This window comes from Clavelina lepadiformis, chromosome 1, assembly GCF_947623445.1.
Source record: "Clavelina lepadiformis chromosome 1, kaClaLepa1.1, whole genome shotgun sequence".
In the NCBI taxonomy this organism is placed as follows: Eukaryota; Metazoa; Chordata; class Ascidiacea; order Aplousobranchia; family Clavelinidae; genus Clavelina; species Clavelina lepadiformis.
This window is the reverse complement of record NC_135240.1, coordinates 26,734,773-26,750,614: the sequence shown is the minus strand read 5'-3', so window position 1 is coordinate 26,750,614 and position 15,842 is coordinate 26,734,773. Positions and strand designations below refer to the sequence as shown.

The 15,842-nt window shown below is 39.5% G+C and overlaps 1 protein-coding gene across 2 annotated transcripts; it reads right to left on the bottom strand.

Annotated features, from left to right (window-relative positions):
* Positions 1–25: 25 nt before the first annotated feature.
* On the bottom strand, positions 26–12,251 carry LOC143471390 (uncharacterized). 2 transcript variants are annotated; one of them, XM_076969854.1, is made up of 9 exons: positions 12,107–12,251; positions 3,131–3,318; positions 2,704–2,827; positions 2,465–2,566; positions 2,008–2,109; positions 1,634–1,735; positions 1,383–1,484; positions 1,166–1,267; positions 26–821 (listed from the first exon to the last, which is right to left on the bottom strand). In XM_076969854.1, the coding sequence occupies exons 1-9, from the start codon at positions 12,150–12,152 to the stop codon at positions 790–792; spliced, it is 900 nt and encodes a 299-aa protein (XP_076825969.1). In that variant the 5' UTR covers positions 12,153–12,251; the 3' UTR covers positions 26–789. The 2 variants fall into 2 exon arrangements, with proteins under 2 accessions (XP_076825969.1, XP_076825974.1); XM_076969859.1 differs by lacking the exon at positions 1,634–1,735.
* Positions 12,252–15,842: the final 3,591 nt, after the last annotated feature.

Below are 15,842 nucleotides of genomic sequence, written 5' to 3'. Positions count from 1 at the left end.
TTATGAAAGTTTAAAATTACGCAAATTCATCTCGAGAATAATTTTATTATTTGCCGTTAGAAGTAAGCATCGATATAATAGATTTTCAACCTCAAAATAGTCTTTTAGTTACGGCCGAAACGGTTTACAGGAAGGCTACTTCATTTCATAAACGGTTAAAGCATATACAACAACTTGAAAGCACACCAGATAAGGTGGGGCGACACATATGTACATATAATAATAGAAATTTTTCTTACTGTCTGCAAGGACGAACAAATTACAAATCTCCGTGTAACATTTTTTAAATTTATAAATTTGTTCCTGCAAAACACGATTATGATTTCATTATGACCGTGACTATGACACGTTTCCGTTTGGTCCAAAAAAAACTAACACAAGCATTGTAAAGTCAGGAAAATCACGAAAAAATCCAAAACCGGCCATGACGTAGATCGGAATGCAGGAACAGCCAATCAGGAATAGGAATGGTCCAAAGCTAAAAACTTGATTGGCCAGGACTTGAAATAATGTCCGTGTAAGACAACTTGAGCATCACGACCAGTTGTGTCTTTCGTTACGAAGAATGACATCGCACATACTATGTTATTGCAGCGTTCACTTAATTACAGGTGGTATATAGAAGAGGGCCGGGCAGCTTTGTGTAGCGACTCACAGACAAACACACACACACAAACTGCACAAAAAAACTTTGTCAATACCGTGCATTAAAAACACGGATCATACTACTATAGTGGTATGGTGGGTTAAACTATACGTAGGCGCGGCAGCAAAACGACTTGTTCCAGTTTAACTTTCGTCCGCTTTCTCTTGTTCGATCGCTGCAATACAAAAATATAGTTCGGTGAGTCAAAGTTCGAACAATTTTCGAAGATTGAGCGCTTCGCTGTTCACATGAACGCGTGCATTTTAAGATCCAACGCAAGCAAGGTTGTTATTTGTTAAGGCAAAACAATAAATAAATTTTCAACTTCTTCTACCTAGACAAGTGGTTGGCGACATTTCCCTATTTGCGGACCACCCGTGGCTTTAATAATTCCTTTCGCGCAAACCCCAATTTAAAAATTGCGACCTAGTTGGCTATTTATGAGGAACTAAAGTATGACTCGTTGACCCCTGGGTGGGAACCAGTGGCCTAGGTTGGTGACGTCACGCCACAACTTACTCTCGGTGGTGGGCAAAGTGTTCTTCTCTTGCGTCTCCGTCCTCTTCAGGGATTCCTTCCGAAACAAGTTGATCTCTTCAATCGTCTTCTCCTGGGCGAGGTCTGCAAAGTCGGAACAAAACTTCATCGTCGGACAATCGCTTTTTAAAGATTATTACGCAATGCACACGTCACAATAGAACAACAGGAATGAATAGTGACGTCGACTTGGCATTACCTTCCTTGGTCGGGAGAGCGCCTTTCTCCTGGACCTCGACGTGCTTCAACTTGTCATGCTCGTAGCTGGCCGCTTCCACTGGGGCGCGCTGGACCGCGATATCTAGAAACAATCGTCTTTCATCATAAAGGCGACGACGCGGCGTGACAAAATTTGAATTTGAGGGGAAAATAAAACCAAGAACTCAAAAAACCCAAAAGCAAAAAAAGAGAAAACAATTATCCGTCAAAGGGCGCTAGGGTTGCGGTTACCCTGCTGTGTGGGCAGATTATGGCTCTCCTTCGTCTCAACGTGCTTCAATTTGTCGTGGGGGTAGCTGGCCGCTTCCATCGGGGCTTTCTCGACGGCGATGTCTTTTTAATTGAAATCAAACCAAAACAAGTTAAAACCCATCCATGCGAAACAGAAAAGTCCAGCATATTGCGGAAAAAGTAAGAACTTAAAATTACACACGCAAATACCGATTACATGTCTGTCAGTATCACGTGACCATGTCAAAACAACATTAGTTTAAACATGCATTGACAGTCAGTCATTAGATGCGGATTAACCAAAAGAAACAAAATCTGGAATCGCTTCCAATAAATAATTAAGGAAAGTCAGCATTGACTGTCAAAAGTCTCACCGGATGGCGTTGGAAGTTCGTTCGCTTCTTTTGTCTCGACGTGCTTCAAGCTTTCCTTGCTCACAGATGCAGCTTGCATTGGAACTTTCTCTCGGGCGATATCTGCGCAACGTCACAAGAATTCCGTTAAACCGTCACGCATGACTTATCCCAGTACACTGTCTTTTACAGGCGTTGAATGCCGATTAGTTTTGAATTAAATTGACTGGATTCCATAACAACGGCGGCACATTGTACAGTTACAACGCCCTGGGCTATAAAACGATATCGTACGATGCTATATTCTGTCGTAAACCAAGTCAGCCATTGAGGAAACTAAATATCACGTTTCTCAAGTCTGTTGTAGCTTCAGTTGACCAATTCGAGTTTGCTTACAACGGCCATAAATCAACGACGTAAACGCAAACTTTTTATTGTCGGTCTTGTTTACCAACCATTGTGAAGTTAAGATACGAACCGTCTTTAGATGGAAGCGACGACTTCTCCTGCGTGTCGACGTGCTTCATTTTCGAGTGATCGTAGTTAGCGGCGTCCTGTGGCACTTTCTCTTGGACAATTTCTGGAAATAAAATCGCATTTTGAAAGCCGATGAAAGAATTTACAGCCTGTATAGTTGGAATTAACTTGAAAATTGTGCACGTTTTAATAAAAAAGTATTTGACGGATATCAACGATAAAATAGTAATCTCTCCCCACGTTCTTTGGAAGGGAGGTTTTGTTTCTCATCTGTCTGCGTCTCCTTCAAGTTGGATTTCTCGAAACCACACACTTCGGACATATCGTGTTTGCTCGACATTTCTACTGGTTCTTCGGGTTTACTCTGTGGGGTGATAAATTTAACAAGAAGATGTCACAATATTTCAAGAAACTGGACTTGGAGACATTTATACAGGGCAACAATCGAATGTGAATTACAAAATAAAAATGTATAAGTCACAATAATTACGCAATAGAAAATGTGTTGGTTAAAGGACTTGTGAAGTGAGAGTGGTAAAAATATATATTTCGGTGTATACTGTACATGTACAATGTATTGCACAAATGAAAGCTGTTTATTGATAGTTTCCGGAAATAGGGAAGTGGCAAATTAACACCGAAAACTAACCAATCAGCAACCACCAACCTCACTCGTATCTTTAGCGTCTTCTTGGGCTGGACTCTCAGGAGCTGGCTCTTCGTTTTGCACTTGTTCCTCCTCTTGTTGTTGCTGCTGTGATTCAGTCTTCGACTCTTCCTGTTTTTGTTGTTGTTCTCCACTGGATGCAGCAGATTCAGCGTTTTCAGATTCTGGTTTCTTTTTTGCCTTACCACCTACACAAGAAGAATTAATTGAAGCCATTGACTTTGAACTTGTAGCCAGTCATGGTGAACAAAACTAACATGGAATTCAAACACAGACTGAGCAATCATTCACTTAATCACCACCAACAGGGTCCACGGCTATTTTGAGAACATTGTGATGACAGAAGCAGTAATTTCAATGTACGCATAGTTTGTCACTACGCATAACACTGTCAGGCATCTTTGTAAGAGATATAGTGTCATTATCTGCATCAACTCTACTTATAAGCAAAGGCATTATCTTACTTAAGCTCTTAATTTCTGTTTTAACCTACATTTTCTTACCACCTACAGCACTTTTGCTGCCTCCAATAATAATTTACATGCGTAGATAACCAACTTGTGCTTTCATATTCAATGTGTTAGGTAACGATAATAATTAGTTAATTACTCAACGCGGATGGAACAGTAAAATGGGAAACCATTGTCTTCGTTCCAGTCTTACTCATCGTCACCATTGTCAGGTGAAGATTTCCTTCCTCGACTCGGCCCTCGCTCACTTATCCCACAACCTAGAGCATGGCAAAGCTAAAGCTGATTATTTAGCTGAGCACAAGCGCTTAATTAGAGAATCACAGACATGGCACTGGATGTAATGACGTATTGCTGCTTATGTTTTTGAAGTTAAAACGACAACAAACGTGATTCGGCCACGTCTCGCTTCATGATCGGTAAACAACTACACAGCGTGGCTATGTTGGGTCTATGGACCATTGTACGTGCACTTCTGGATGATTAAGCTAAGGTTAGATCAATTCACTCAAATCTACTCTTGTCGTGTGTTAAAGAAGTTTAAACGTCTATCGAAGTTGAAACAAGGATTATTGTTAACAAACAAGATACGCTCATGCAAGTCGACAGAGTTAACTTCAGCAAAAATTACCAACGATTGGAAACTTACTGTGCGCGTGTTAACTTTCATTTTAGCAACAAATTCACTTTCAAGTTTGCCGCATTAATAAAGACTACGAACTCGCTTCGTTACTTCCAACCATAAATCCGACTTTCTGCGAAGCGACGCTTTTCTGGTCGGTCGATTCTGCGCTTAGCAAATTCCACCCGCTACGGGCGTGTCCTTCTATCAACAACAGCGCACATATTCAGCTAATGGCGGCCTCATATATTACTTTTATGATCGAGCTGAGGTATAATTTGCTCTGGTCAATCATTTATAGATGCTGTATTTCCTCAAAGCCTGTCTGTGTTCTTACGGCTTTTGTCCACTCAGACTTGGGTCTAATGACGACTCGACGCCTCATCGACGATATGCTGGCAAAAGAATGTCGCCTATGTCAGTGGCCGCCTTCACATTAAGCCAGGGAAGCCACACAGACAGTAGCTCTTTCATCCTCTACTTTCGCAGAGCTGTTCTGTAGTTTCTTGAGCTTTTACGGCAACTGGACTCCCTGATTTTACACCTGCTGCTTTTATCTTGTTTTCCGCACGTGTTGCTTGTTTATGACGTAACAAACACATGAGAGTGACACCAATAGCAATGCCATTGTGATTAAACAAACGATCAGCGATGGTGTAACAACAGTCTCTTTGTTACAAAATCTGATTTGGAGAAAAGCAAGTTAGGATAAAACTTCACATCACGTGACCCAATGTTATTACGTGACATCATTAAATTTTACAATGGGATTTATCATCCTGGGATTTATTTTCACATGTTGTTGTGAGGTGATATTCCCTGGCCCTTGAAAATAAGACAAAAGCTTATAAACAGCAAAATCGATTGTGTCACTGAAAATCACAAATAATTGAACAAACAGCGGGAGGTTGAATCATTGGACCAACATGGCAGAATATAAAACCAAAATCACACATAAATAGAGCATCCATCTTTATACAGATAAACTTGGCGACCGGGGTCTATCTATGAGAAATAATTGTCGTGTTGAACAAGTGCGGAGAGATTTTTTACTTGGTCCAAGGACCAATGCCGCCATACAAGCACAGCCATAACATTTAAGCTTCATGTTTGAGATCGTTACTTCATTCTATACACAAATCTGACTTTGCTTCTGTTATACAGGATGTTTCTTTGAATGTGCAACTTGGAGTTAATCATAACAAGTCCGCGTAAATCTCCGCCTTTGCCAGTTTAATAAAAACCTTCAAGGCACCATCTGTAACCGATGCACTTAGCCTACAGTGGCTCTCTCTAAACACACAATCCCTGCTAGATTAACGATTTGGGCGTCCAGACAGTTCCAGTAAGAATGTTCTTCAAATGCACTTGACTAAGTGAAAAGCGAACGACATAACAATTACGTCATCGTTGTTTTATGTTAAAGTTCGTCTGTTACGTGACAAATTGTAAGCGGCTGAAATTTCTGAACATCGTATTTAGAGTCTAATTTCAAACTAGCAACGAATCGACGCGAAAGGAGGCACAGTTGAAACGCGCTAACGAGCGATTTCCGGCGCTGATGTAATAATAGTCTTCCGGTTTTATCACAGAGGCGTTTTACTTCTGAAGCGTTGGTGCGCTAAATTAAAACCGGCTCGTCGAAAATGCTTTTGCCATCAAATAAACGATAACAAGCCCGAAGACGCGACGTAATAAACGACTTTGTTACGTCAGCGCAACACATTGAATTTATACGTAACAACACCGACCGATAAACCAGCTACCAAACCTAATTCCAATAAATGGTGAAAATAGACCTATTGATGGGAATCCAATAACAGCATATGACGTCAGTAACATCCTAGTTGATAAATAATCCGCGTTTCGCTAGCCCGTGGTCGTCAGAACAAAATAACAACACTGCTACGTCAGTGCAATTCAGGGTCAAGCAGGGTAGGGTGCCTATAAGTGATGACCAAGTGTTATACAGAAAACTTAGGAGGAAGATTTTATGGTTTTGCCTGTTGCGCAGATATCACCATGCAAGACAGTGTTATCTGTACTGTTCATGCATTCAATCGTGCATCACTGAAACTGTCCATAACGAGTTTTGATTAATTTCGGGGTAAATATGAACAAATATATACGCAAAGTAACTTCTAACTTTCATCAAGTCTTTTCTATTGGCTGCACAGTGTAATAATTCAAATTAAAGATTGGTTTGGCTTTAAAACATGGATAAAATCAGCTTTCTGGCTAACACTAGATAAAATGACAGCCGATAGCTACGTCACACCCAGATGCCAACCAAAATGTAACTCGATACAACCGCTAAGCACCATTTGCGCAATTTTATGACATTTTTACGATACAAAATTTCTTTAAAATCGGAAACAAAACCATCAAAATTTGTTAAAACATCTTTATACTTCCCAACTTACTTTCCGTGGTACCATGCTGCTTAACTTTTCTATCTGTTCCCACAGTTAATGTGCGTGCCAGTTTGTTATTTGCGTGAACACGATAGTGGCGGCAAAAGCACTTCTACAGTTAGCAAGCTTTTCTAAATATACTCGTCCGTTTTTCATAAACTTCCGATCGGAGCTTCTTGTAATTTGGCTTTTTGCCTCTTAAGTTTTGACAAAAAGATAGCAAAACTTTGTACCTAACCTCATCACTGCGTCAACTTCTTTTAAATTAAGTTATACTGTAAAAAGGGCAAACTGCACCGTTTTAGCGAAATACAGGCGATGAAACTACAAGCAAAGTTCTAAAAAATTCCATGCAACGGTGCCTGCATGTATCAAAGCTAGCACACGAAAATAAAAGATGTGCCAATTGCGAATGGTAAATTTTTGAATTTCTATTTCAAATGTTACTAAATTTTTCTTAGCTTTCCGAGAACAGGCCTCGCTGTTTCTAAATAAGTCCTTTTGAATCAAAACTTGAATATCTCTGTCCATGAGCGATCCAGACTGATACGTTTTTATAGCCGTCGACCCAAACCTATACAGCTCTTGACACCAGCCCACTAAATTAGCTGAAAGATCTATGACTGCAGTATGTCATAAAGAAGCGCAAATCGATTTTATTACCCAATAACTCAGCAAATGCTTGTGACGTCACAATACGATTAGACTCAGCACATTGCAACATTTCTAAAACTGCTTATGCCTTAGTATTTTAACGGGTGTTGTTTTTCTGCTGGACTAAAAGCAATTATGACATAACAGGAAAGGTTTAAAAAGTTGTCGTAATCACAGATTTAATTTTGCTGTTGGGCAAACTGTCCACGTCGTAGCAAGTTTACGAAATTTAATTAACACAACCAACCAAGGAAATGCATCCGTCCAGGGCCATGAATGCAGCAACACTGTCAATTGAGCAACCAACGCCAAGCTGAATGGTTTTACAACAGTTTAGCCTCTGCACGGCTGTATAGAATGAGTTACGCGCAGGTGGATATGACATTTAGACGGCCACTATTTTCTTTTAAGAACTCAACCGACACACCTTCATTTCAATTGTGGCATCACGCTTACGTAACAATAAGCCGGCAAACTTTACGCTTCGATAATCTTTCCACTTGCACAATGCACTATGAAGGACGTTGAAGCGATACAGTGTTATTTGCGCGATGCGTGCATATGTTTACAGGTCTACAGTCTATATTGTTAAGTAGGGTTATTTCATGGTAGCCCACTGTCTGTTAGATGCGATTTTCTCCGCTGCATTTGGGAGCTGGGCTGTCTAAAATACAATACTGCCTGAAGACTGGCCAGTTATCAGCAAATACGAATTTTCTTCTAAACTACGTCACAACGCCATCTGTTCAAATACATATTTCTGAAAAAGAAATGAGAATGGCAACATAAGTTAAAAAAGCGCCTGCTTATGTCAATATCGCCAAACTGAAACTTTATAAATTCCCAAGTCTATTTTTAAATTACAAGTAAATCACCAAAATGCACTACACAGGCCACTTATCCAAAAACTGCAATACGCCAACCACGAACTTGGAAGTTAAATTTCTACGTAGAGCACGAAATAATTCAATGCCGTTAGTCAGCTTGTCCTTAAAATACGCTTCATCACAAGCAAGAGCTTCAGCGTTAATAAAGCGCTGAGTGTTCTGCCGAGCCTAAAGAAGGCAATTGGCCCATATTATTGCCAAAAGCGCAGCATATTTGCGGCTGCTATTTTTTTCTTCTTCACAGCTAGGCATCAGTAATAAGCACAGCCTTATAGGCGTGTCTAGGCTACAACACTGGCGATTGGCGATGACTAAACTAAAAATATTTACCTAAGTCCACCGGCCCATTTGATGCGGTCTTACGTTTTAAACTTTTCACTTTATTAAACGTAAAGTGACTCAACAGCGAAACTGTTTACCACAGTCAAACAGCGCATTTCTACTTTTTATTGTTAGTATTCCTCGATAATTTTCCAATAAACGTAAACAAACAAACGTACTAAAATCTATTAAAGTCAGAAATAAGTTATCACATTTCAAATTCAACGCGTCTACGTGGCAAATACCGTCTTTAAAATACGACTCTATCGTCCAAACGCGAACAATAAATGCCGCAAAATATACACAAACTCTAGCTCTATGTCGTCATAGAAGTTCGTCTATTGCCGCATAAGGAGAAGTTTAGTCTGCGCGCGTTAAGAAAAACTTGGCACTCCTTATATGGTAGCCGGCGTTCGGAAGATAAGTTTATGTAATGCCCTGATATAGAGAAGTCTATAACTACGGCAAATAAAGGGCTGCTTGATGAGGTTCGGAAGGTTTATCCTGAGCTATTTCGGTTGTTATGAATCCCTTAGGTATGATAAGATTTCTGTTTAAAATCGTTTTTAAAATCTTTTAAGGTCAATTGAAACCCATACATACTCACGTATCTTCGCGCTGCGACCAAAACGCACTAAAACATATAGTTCAAATTATTTTTACCAAGCCCCACAAATTATAGTGACTAAGAGACTTCACGAGCAAGTCGATCCATGTCTCAAATGTGATGCTAAAGACGCATAAAGAATAGTGGTGGTATCAAATAGGCCAATAAAATCGAGATCACTTATTTATACTGGTATTTGTGTCTTTTTCTTGCGATACAATCACGAACCATATCATTGGGCTTTGCAAAGCGTTAGCTAACAACAGCGGCTGTTGACTGTGTTTGACGGCCCCGGTAAGTTCCAGAACGTTCAAAAAAAAAAAAAAAACAGGCGATGATAATCAGAACTTTCGCATAAAACACTGAGTAAGGGTTTGAGAGTGAAGAAACCATCGCCAAGTTGCGCAAAAACTGTCCCCAGGTCAACGTGAAGCAAGGCGATACACCACAAGATCTTCATATTTTCTGGGTGGGTTGCGTTTCCTAGAATAGGTCTGGTAAACAATCGTTTGCCAGCTTTACAAAAGGCAAGCAAGGAAAGTTACATTGGGTAGGGTGGCCAAAGAAAAAGCATTGCAGCGGCGTAAATAAACCATAAGTAGCTTGTTGCATACTTTTACATAAAATAGCGTAACCACGGTTTCTACTACATGCTCAACACTCAAGTGCTCGCTGTAACTGCACGAGCAACTGTTCGTGAGATCCACCTGTAATTAATGAATCTGTACTCATAACATTCATTATGTGAGTTAAAGTATAGTAGGTTATGTGTGTTAAAACTATTCCAGCTTGCTTTTTAGGTCACAAATTTTGATTGCATACAAATCATTTTCATTGTGTACTCTTTTTAGGCTATCGTTAAAAAAGCGTTTTTATTGTAAGTTCAAATTCTGTTGTGAACCATGCAAAAATTCGGGCCAGCAGCAAGACCACGCCGGCGTAATAAATACCGCGGTTGTCTTGGCCGGAACAAGACGGGGGGACATGTTATTATATTAAGTTGACCAGCTATATACATGTATAAAGATAGCATGTAAAGTATTTCAACTTGACACTGAAAAGAATATTTTTCACGCTACTTGCGACTAAAATGCCAGAAATACAAACGCCTTCTGACTCAGAAAATTCAGAAACAAACTGTGAAGCATGTGCGCCGTCTAGCGGCGAGCAAGTAATTGGGGAAACGCAAAGCTTTCAATCATAAAAAGCTATCATACGCAAATGGTCGTTTTAATTTTGATTTGCGTAATGCAGTTTAAAACCGGTATATAAACAATATTACGTGCTGCAAATAAATTCCATCCGCAAATCGCTTTCACTACAGCATCGCTTTAAAGATAAAAATGCATAGTAGCGACTTCTGACGTAATTTTTAAATCTAAGCAAGATACGATAAATGCTGGCTTAGGTAACAAGTATTTTCATTTAGCTAACGCCTGACATTCCACTTCTATTTCTTAACAATAACTTTTATTGCGTAACAAGAGGGCAAATTTCGTATAAGCAATGAAGCGTGAAACAGAAACCAACTAGGCTGACAACAAACGAATTACGAGTTAGCTACAGTAGTATATAACCTGTTCCCAAATCACAAGAAACGACATGCGTAAAACCCTGGAAATCATAGCGTTTGTTCAACATTGAAACTCGATTGACGGTAAAAAGTCCTAAAAATCCATGCATGAGATTAGGCCGCCGCCCTATGACGATTACTAATCATATTTCACAAGTTCAGAATTCTGGTCAAATCAAAAATGTTGCACGCAAGATGCAAGATGTTCTAAATGAAAACGATTAAATGCAAAACTTGACTTAAACTCAGCGATACTCTGCAAACGCTAAGCCGCAAAAAATTTCGTCGTTTCCTATCACGGTTGTTACGTCATCAAGAGTAAACGTCATACTTCGATATGCCGCACAACGCCGAAAGAGCTCACGAACAATAGTTGCTGTATTGCAAACTCATCAAAATGTGGAACAGAAGAAAACGCTAAATACTAGACATAAAACAAAAAACTTTCCAGTGTTAGATCAAGCTGTTTATAGTGATACATAGGAGGGTAAATTCTTAAAACCAGAACCTGACAAACATCAAAACTCCTAAAACTTTGTGACCATCGATAACAACACAGTTGAGCAAAAATCATCTACCCAGTCATAACATGCCATACTTGGACCTACTTTAAGTAGATTATAGGTTTTACCACCATAAATCTCTTATTAAGTTTGCAAGCTAGATACTATTGAAGTAATTAGCCAGGCGAGACCAGCGTAACTTATGAAAGCATTTAATTATAAACTCTACGCTGAAGCAAACGATTTTCCGCATATCGAGCTGCAGAGTTTTGTACAGCGCCTTGGGGCTGAATTTGCGACGTTATTACGCACACTGGTGATAAGATGCCAAGTTGTGCAGAGCCAGAATAATTTTAAAACATTTTTCAAAGTCTTAAAATATTCTTTTCCGATTTGACATTCTTCACCGCTTATAAGCGTGACGTCATTCGAATGCTTTAAACGCGACAATAATAAGAAAAGCACTTTTATTTGTGGGAAATAGTTTTGTTGTGGAAAACGATAATGCCTGCCACCAGGCCGACAGGGTGGGAAAGATGACGTAGTATTTCATCACAATGCATCTTAATGACTTAACAGAAGAGGCGAGTCATTCGGAAATACGATAAACATAAAACTTAACTCACAACGATCGTATATGTCGTTATTGAGAAGTGAGAAATGATTGCACCTAAAGCTGTAATTGTTGAGAGTTATCAACTGGATTGTCACTAACAATGTATTACCAATCTGCTTTCGTGGCAGAACTTTCGAACCGTTCGTAAAATTAATCAACCAATGCAGCATACCTTCAGATATGCAGTCCATGTTCGACTTTTCATATAAATTTATCTATTTACACAGCGAAGTACCATAAAACTTTGCAACAAATGCGATCTTAAATTCTCGAAATATGGTGTCAGGATAAGATAATTGAAAAGGTTACCTTCATTTTTAGCCTTTCCAGAATTCTTCGAGAAAAGATTGCCCATGACTGCGGTGAATCGGTGCAAGCAAATGAATAATAGTCACAACGTTGAAAGTCTTCACAACACAATTAGTTTACTCAAAATACCAACTGCAACTGAAATCTAGAAAAATATATAAAACATTGCTTAAAAATCTTGTTTCACAACGCAATGTCGTTTTGAAAGCACTGAAAAAAAGTGACACACGACGTAAAATCAGCTACGAGCGGAATTGACTGACTGTTGCTTAACTAGCTCTGATTCATAAACCACGTGCTTTCCGCACTGATGAAATTCCCACCTTCAATCAACTTTTTGCTTAAAAGGCTGTTGCAGCAAGATAGCAAAATGTGGCGTGTAGATGCTTACTACACCTTTATAGATAGGTTTCCCAAGAAGCAGGTTAATCTTAACAAATACAGAAGAGGTGGTTAAGGTAAATAAGGTTTCAATCCTCCAAGATCGTCTTACATCAGCGATGTTCCTGATATTTCTTTCTCTATTTAAACGAAAACGAACCTTTGCTGATATTTCTTTTCCCACTGTAACTGTACACAATGGCCGAGTGAATTTGTTTCCACTTTCGGCGAATGTTTCTGTATTGTCGTCCTTTCTATTTGCTACACATGCCTTGTGCTGTTTGTTGCCTACACGCAACAACACTGTCCGATCAAACGTCAAACCGACCTTGTTTATTTGCAATGCGCTTCGGCTCTGGCTATTTTATTGGGTGGAGTAGGAGAAAAAGAACAGCCAAGTGTTTCAAGCGCACAAGTGAACGGCGCATTAACAATACCCAGCAATTGGTCACTGTTATTGACTTTTCTTGGATATTTCTGCGTTGCAACCCGACACTCTGTTTGGAGATTTTCAGCAATTCCTTTGCACTTAAATGTAACGTAAATGAAATCGTGACAACAATGCAACGAGAAACGCGAACACACAAACCAAGGAAGTCTTAAAATCTGCTGAAATTTCCATGCTTTGCTGAGAACTTGCAGCAATCTAGAGCGTTTATGACGTTGATGTGAAGTAATAATGCGATCATAACCGTGAAATGACTGCAACAATTAATCAATCACGAAAGTCGTAAAAGGTCCGTGGATACTTGCATGAATTTATCACTGCGTCGCAAGAACGAACGAGTCTCAGGCGAAAAATTGCAAAAATTTTTACCTCCAACCCAACACGAAGCAGTCTGAACTCAGATGAACCGTGCGCTACGTAAATAATTAATTGACGGCCAGTCTCAAGAGCCAAGAGACAATTTTGAGATAAAAAAATTGTGAAAACGTGTGTGGAAAAAAACTGCGATAATTCCTTAGCACTGTGTAGACTCAAGCAAGATATTACGCTGCGTAAACCAAAGCCATCGCAAAATATTCACTATCTGTTATGTTTGTTTTAAGCAAACAGAAGCGGATACTGATTCTATAAACCGTGCGTGTATGTACGCTGATGAACATAACATTCCAGCTATTATATCTAAGCTTCCGGTCAACGTGGAATCGGAATCTATAAAGCAGTATTTTATGCGTTTATTTCTTGCTAAATGCAGCAGTTTTACACGCGACACTGACTAAAGTAAACAACACCAATTTTGAAATCTGTGTTTACAAGTCCTGTGTTTGAAGATCGTACGTTTATCAAAAACCACTTGGCGTACGTGACGAAATTAATAATGCTTGGCACTTGATAGGCTGTATGGTACGGTATCGTAACGTGCTTGGTGCCTCTTCGTCTTGCCTCACACTTGTAATTGCGCCAGAGCGAATCTGACATCGATAACAAATTGAAAAGACTTATATTTTTATAACAATTACATGATAACCAGTCTATTCAAACATAGCAACAACTACTGAATCAGTTAAAACGAGTTACCGGTACCATATAACAAGTTACGCCCATGGGGGCAATAACGTAAATAAACATGATGAAATTATGTTTCAACATACCTCTACACTCCAACAACACACTGGTTTAGATGCTAATTTCTGAAAATATGTGAAACAGTTTACTACAAACATTCGCTGTACGACCAATCCATACCATCTACAAAACTTTGAAAACAACCAAGTTCAGCAATAAAATAGCGCATATGTTCATGCACTACGGCCACGCTACGGAAGGTCATGCGGGTGCATAACTGCAGATGTTGTGAGCGGAACTTCGCATTCTACCAATAGCTTCACAACTGAATACGTGACCGTGTAGTCTGGGACTACGAAATACAGTAACGGACTTTCTACAGCTACATTACAGACGGTACCTTAATACAAACCGGCTAAGGTACTACTGGGTAGGTAGCTGACTGGATCCATTAGTGTAGTGAAAATGCAATAGCGATTGATTTCTGTAGGTCGGTTTTCCCCAAACTTGTACATGCCACGTAAATGCATCGACAAGGCGACTAGATAATGCACCACTATCGATCAACAACCTAATGGTCAGCTTAAAGATGACATAAGTGTGACGAGTAATTACGTAATGAACAAACCTTTGGCCAAGTCACGTAATTCCCGCCAAATCCACTTCAAAATGCGAAGCAGTGTAAACAATTGGAAACATTTATAACAACGTCGACCAACACGGTTCACAGACATTGCATCATGCAAAAGAAACTAACACTGGGTATGCAGTTGGTAGCACCGTACACAAAATTTTTGGATAATCACAGCATGTTTGAGAATTTGCCCGGGTACCGTATCGATTTGGCGTAGTAATGAATCAACAAACAGAAGTAATTCGACATAATTCGAAGTTTTGCTTTGTAAAATTTCAAGAACGTTTGCTCAAGCGACACAAAGTTAATCATATCCTTCCCGTTCCTAGTCTGTCTATACTACGTTTTTGAACTTTGCCCCGGTTTACTGCTTTTCAATTCTGTACACAAGTACGCTTTCATTTTAGAATGATAAAGACTGATTCGACAACCTTAAAGCAATAATAGCTAAGAAAGTCGTAACACAATTACGCAGGTAAAAATGTTATACTATGCCTGCATACAAAATGCCAATTCAGCTCTAAAACCTGTCAAACACAGTCAATTAATCCAGTAGTCACGAAGTCTACCTTCTGCTCGCCATCACGCTTTCAGAGCAAAGTTACCATGTTTAGTTCGCCAAGCATGTCTCGCTCGCAAAGTTTAGCCTCGGGAAAGGCGGAAGCAGTGGTGCGTGACGGAACTCCGTGAGCACCGAAGCGAAAAGTCGTTCAACTTTGAGGTTGAATATTTTGACGAATACTTTGAAAAGTTTTGACCGTATGTTCACTACAGCGCAATGCCAGACAGAGAAGATGATTTCCATGTAAATTGATTTTTATTAAGTCTCATTACTAACGTTGTGACTGATAAAAGGCAAACCTTGCAAATTAATTGTAAGCTGTAGGCTAGCTGTAGGCTAGCTGTAGCATCTTTAAATGCTGGAACATGCCTTTAATTGTCCGTTGCCTTCTTACCACGGCTACCACAATCAGCACTGTCTGATAGTCTGAAGTACTGACTTCTAGTCTTGGAATAGCATATCCATATGGCAACTCAAAAGCAATTCTTGACAACATTGAACTCGAAATCTATTCTGAGTTTTCAATTGCACCACACTCAATTTTGTCTAAACCATCTTCGTTTCTAATTTGTTCGAAAAATTAGCAAATTTTGCTGTCTTCCCCAACGGTAACTGTTGTGCTCCAATCGATGACGTCATGATAGGCGTC

Coding starts and splice junctions, on each gene's coding strand:
- LOC143471390 (XM_076969854.1), bottom strand. CDS start 12,152: ATGGGCAATCTTTTCTCGAAGAATTCTGGAAAGGCTAAAAATGAAG. Junction 2,828..3,130: donor ACGCTAAAGATACGAGTGAG/GTTGGTGGTTGC, acceptor ATCACCCCACAG/AGTAAACCCGAAGAACCAGT. Junction 2,110..2,464: donor GTCGCTTCCATCTAAAGACG/GTTCGTATCTTA, acceptor GACGTTGCGCAG/ATATCGCCCGAGAGAAAGTT.